At 46.0% G+C, this 5,000-nt stretch overlaps 1 protein-coding gene across 2 annotated transcripts in view; it reads right to left on the minus strand.

The window, feature by feature from the left end:
* Positions 1-2,028: 2,028 nt before the first annotated feature.
* Positions 2,029-5,000, minus strand: part of LOC118117650 (transmembrane protein 71-like) — a 22,364-nt gene continuing 19,392 nt past the window's right edge. The window contains exon 4 of one of the 2 annotated variants that reach the window (XM_047341926.1): positions 2,029-2,431. In XM_047341926.1, coding sequence (XP_047197882.1) covers positions 2,189-2,431 — 243 coding nt within the window. In that variant the 3' untranslated portion in view covers positions 2,029-2,188. The remainder of the gene's footprint in view (positions 2,432-5,000) is intronic. The other variant, XM_047341927.1, reaches the window with a different exon arrangement.

Here is a 5,000-nt window from a genome sequence, read left to right on the forward strand (position 1 = left end):
TGTCCTCAGCAATTAACAAGTGCTTTTATTTTAGTTCACATTGATCTAATTTCTTGAGGCAGAAAGTCATAAATGTAGGAATCATTTCAAAAGCCAACGACAGCCTGGGGATGTGATAGTTTTCTGATCATTCATGAATTAAAACGAGTTTTCTTTGTCAAAGATAAACAACAAACAGGAGGAAACAGTGCATTTGATGGGGACTATTTTCACTGGGGATTAATCTATAATTGATGCTATTGTGATTGTTTGGGCGCAGTGGGGGGATGGTATATGGGGTTCAGTCAAATGAATGTGTATGTGTGTGTGTGTGTGTGTGTGTGTGTGTGGTCCAAACAAGACTAGATCCTGTAACCAATAGAAATTTGCCTGCTGAGATGAATCTCAAAATAGAACCGAGAAACCTTTGCGTGTGCACGTTGTGTGTGTGTGTGTGTGTGTGTGTGTGTGTGTGTGTGTGTGCACATGCATGCATTATCAACGGACCAGGATCCTGCAGCCAGTAAAAATTTGCCTACAGAAGAGATTCCAAAAATAGAACAGGATAACCTTTGATATTCAATACTGCTGAGGTCCTATCATACCAACACACACACGCACACGCACGCGCCACACGCACACACACGCGCACACGCACGCACACAACACACTTCTTTTGTCCCCTGCTCCAACTTTAACCATCACAACTCTGTGACTAATCCTAATTCAAACCCTGAAATCACTTTTTAACCCTCAAACACTGAGGACCGGCCAGAACCTATGTTATCTATGCTCAAACTAGTCCTCACAAAGATATAAGCCCCCCCCACACACACACACACACAGTGTGCACCTGTGCTTCAGGTGGAGACGTCAGTCAGGTGATATTTACCTTGAGGGCTGAGACCGAGACGGTTAAACTACTGACAAAGGCATAAATCACACAAAGGAGTTCAACTCTCCTTTACAGCGGTTCCTCTCGTCTCCACTGACACGACAGTTCACAGTAGTTTTACAAAACAGTGATGAAAATAAAGTCTCACTAACCACGAGATGGTTAAAATGCAGAAGGAGAAAGCCTCACAAGTTGGATGATAACTTTTACCACTTTGTTAAGCAACCATTGGTCACTCGTCTTGTCGCCTTTTTAAAAAATGGACCAGAGATAAATGAAAAAACACTTTTCAGTTTGAAAACTTTTTGGAAACAAAGACGTTCTCTCCCGGACTTACACATCTATCATTTATAATCAATATAAAAACAAGCAGTAAATGTCATAATAATACAAAAGGATATGTAATATATATAACAAGTCTCATCTACGCTGTAAAATTCTACTACAGCACTCCACGGGAAGGTCAGAGGTCAGCATCAGAGCAGAAGACCAAAGACTGAAATCTGAACCCGCCTGCTCCTCCGCTGACACACTTTTGCCGGAATGATCACAGATCCATCACCGAGCACAACTAAGACGGGAGTTTGTTATTTGTGAATTTGTGATGAAATAGGCTCCACACAAAATACACTGAATGTTACTAAATGAAATCAAATATTTTAAAATAAAAATGAGGTTGATGTTAAGCCTGCTACTATTCTACCCTCAAAATATAACTGTTGAAGATCAAATGAAAGTTTCTTTAATTGATTTTTAGAAAACTTTTTTGTCTTACAGTTGCTAACCCTTACCAGTAGGGGTGCTGCAGCCCCCTCAGCACCTTCACTTCCGGTGTCCTTGCTGTTGAACTACGAGATCTAACAAAAACGTCAGGTGAGCAAATGACACTTAGAAGCGAGGGGGTTATTTCAAACATAAAAGTGATGTGGGAGGAGCACACGCTTTTATTTGCTCTTCAGTATCAAGAGTTGGACCTCGACGTATAAGACTGAGAGGTTTTGACAGGAGAAGCGAAGAGGGAGCCCTGTCCCCTGAATCCTGACGTCTTTGGCAGATGTGGAGTTGGCTGACAGACAGCTGTTGTGCTGAGCGGCTCCCACATGTGCAGCATAAATGTTCTACAGACCTTTTCCACGAAGATATCAAGACTCATACACATTTGAAAGCTTTTTGAATGTGTACGATTCCCAGCAGAATCGGTCGCAACCCACCTACTGCAGAGATAAAAACGGCAACAGGTACGCGCTCGTATACATCACGTCCATCTTTCCAATGCGTCCGCAGCCAAAAGAAAAGGCTTCCTCCTTAATTCAATTACATCCGCCAGCTGCAATCTGGAGAGACGGAGGAGGAGGAGGAAGTGGTGACCCGGACTTTGGCTCTCGGTGTATAGCTGACTGTGATCTCAGGGGGGGGAAACTGAGCGGCTGAGCAGCTGCGAGAGCCAGGAAATGTACAACACGGCACAGAGCGGTGCAGTGCAGCAGCTCCAGCCTTCCTGAGCGGCAGCCTTCCCTCAGTGCACACACTGCAGTGCACAGTGTGACGCTTTGTCAGGTCCCAGAAGCTGCAGAGCTGAGGACCGACCTGTTGAACTCCACCGTGTTTTTGCTCAGTTTTGAGTTCGCGGCGCACGTCTTTGTCAGACACGTCATTCACGCTAACACTGAAACAAGGGACGTTTTTTTTTGGCTGCACACGTGTTCAACGTATAACTGACGGTGTCGATGTAGAAGGTACAGGTCTACACCATGAGCGTAAATGAAGATGGACGTCAGGTTTCCACTTCCTCCCACTGTACAGAAACTATCCGAATGCAAACGCTGTCATCTTGTGGCAATGGCGCCATTCATTGAGGTGACCTCGATACATAGGCTCAACCAATCCCGAATAAGTCTCAGCTGTCAATCATAAGATTGTCTATAAAAATGGACGTAGACTTGGCCCATGTCTCATTCCCTAACATGGAGGAGGCGGGGTTTATCACCTATACTGCAGCCATCGAGACCAGCACGCTGTCGGACTGAACAAACCGAAAACGAGAAAGTCACAAAATGTGACGATTAGTTGCTGCGAGTTGAGGAAACTAAAGATTAAAGTTCAAATATGCAGGAGAGAGAGAGAGAGAGAGCGAGAGAGAGAGAGAGAGAGAGAGAGAGAGAGAGAGAGAGAGAGAGAGAGAGAGAGAGAGAGAGAGACCTGGTTGATCCTGCCAGTAGCATATGCTTGTCTCAAAGATTAAGCCATGCAAGTCTAAGTACACACGGTGGACAGTGAAACTGCGAATGGCTCATAAGAAAGAGAGAGAGAGAGAGAGAGAGAGAGAGAGAGAGAGAGAGAGAGAGAGAGAGAGAGAGAGAGAGAAGAGAGAGAGAGAGAGAGAGAGAGAGAGAGAGAGAGAGAGAGAGAGAGAGAGAGAGAGAGAGAGAGACTCTCTGCAGCTACCGTCCCCTCCACAGTCTTTTCTTCTAACAATAAACACAGCCTCATTTGCTCCATTGGAGAAGCTCAGTGGCCTCCAGCAGGAACAGCTACGTACAGGGCGTTGCTCTGAAGGAACATGTGTGCTCAGTTAGTTTTGTCTGGATAAATAAAGTCTAAAATACGTGCAGGTTAAACTGATCTACAGTCGTGCAGAGTGAGAGTTGCACCGGCGGTTAGAAAAACGAGTCTGTGAGACGATCGTCGCCGGTTTCTCTCTCAGCTCTGGAATATTTTGCTGTTGGAACAAAAACCAAAAACATTAGCCACAATAATAGAAACTAAATCTCTGTGCTGTAGCTGGACTAGAATGATCTTAATCCCAGTAGATTATATTCATATTTATAAAGACAAGACAAGGGCATAATCCAGTGGCTGTGTAAAACCACCGTATTAGTTTCTCACACCCAGCTCCCAGATATGGCCGACTTCCCCACCCCCCTGCTCATGGGAAATAAAGTACCTCAAGCCAGAGATCACTGGGCCAACGCTAAACTGCTGCTCGCTGCCAAATGGCATTCTGGGTAGTAATGCGAGCCATGAGGATCAGTCAAGTGTCAGTTTGTGTCATCAGAGGAGGCATTCGACTGATGCAGGGCGGCTTCTTGTCTGCATCAAACCTGCAGGTTTATTGCTACTGAAAATTACAAATCTATTGCGATTAAAAGTGCGAGTGAGTCCAAGTGAGAAGACAGAAAAATGTGTGGAAGCTTCCCAGTGAGCGAGTGGACGAGTTGACGAGGTTTCTAACACGTGACGGACGTGAAACTGGAAGAACACAAACATCTCAGGATGAAGAAGAGGAGCCGTGCACCTAGAAGACGAAGACGTCAACTTGGAAAGACGAGGAGATTCCAGAGCTTCTGGTGGAAACAACAGAGTTTATACGTCATGTCCGGCCTCCTGCTGCTCTACAGGCTCCGCCCCTCGCCTGGACGTTCCCCACATGTTCCTGTTGGCGTGAAGGAGTCGGACCCGACAACCTGCTGCTGCTGCTTCACATGTGAAAGGCGTCTCTGGGCAATGTCCAGACAATCTGTCCCGGTCATGTCTGAAAACAGCTCGATCTCTTTGCTTAGTTGAAAGCTCAGTTTCCAGGGTTAGTAATGCCACATGGCAATCTAATCCAGTTTTAACCTGGAAGTCCAGGTGAGCGTATCAACAAATAATTACTTATAGGATACAATACTGATTTATACATCATTTCTTTCTTGGCCCAAAAGGTTAAAAGTTTCTGTGTTTGCAGCTGTGATGCTACTGAAGCCATTTGATCCAAAACTGTGTCACGAACTGACTCGATGGCTCCTCACAAGCCGGATTTTGCCAAAACTTCACTAGCATTTTATTCCAGTTGAAAGACGGAGGCTGGGAACGTCGACCAGTGCACCCTTCCACCCTCCGGGACCTAACGACTGGGGATCTTTCCAAAATACCGCGGCCTCTCTCTTGCCTGCATGGCATTGAGAGAGCAGCCGAGGTATTTCCACGTGCTGCAGAGAGTCAGCTGCAGTGCTGCTTGGCAAGGCACCCGCGTTCCCCTGGTGCTCCACCCAGCAGCCCCGAGCAGCCCGACCAAGAGGAAATACCATCGTGTGCTGCTAAAACAATGTGGTTTGAATCTGAGAGGAGTGCGGCACTTTAAAAC

This window comes from Hippoglossus stenolepis, chromosome 11 (genome assembly GCF_022539355.2).
Source record: "Hippoglossus stenolepis isolate QCI-W04-F060 chromosome 11, HSTE1.2, whole genome shotgun sequence".
Taxonomy (NCBI): domain Eukaryota; kingdom Metazoa; phylum Chordata; class Actinopteri; order Pleuronectiformes; family Pleuronectidae; genus Hippoglossus; species Hippoglossus stenolepis.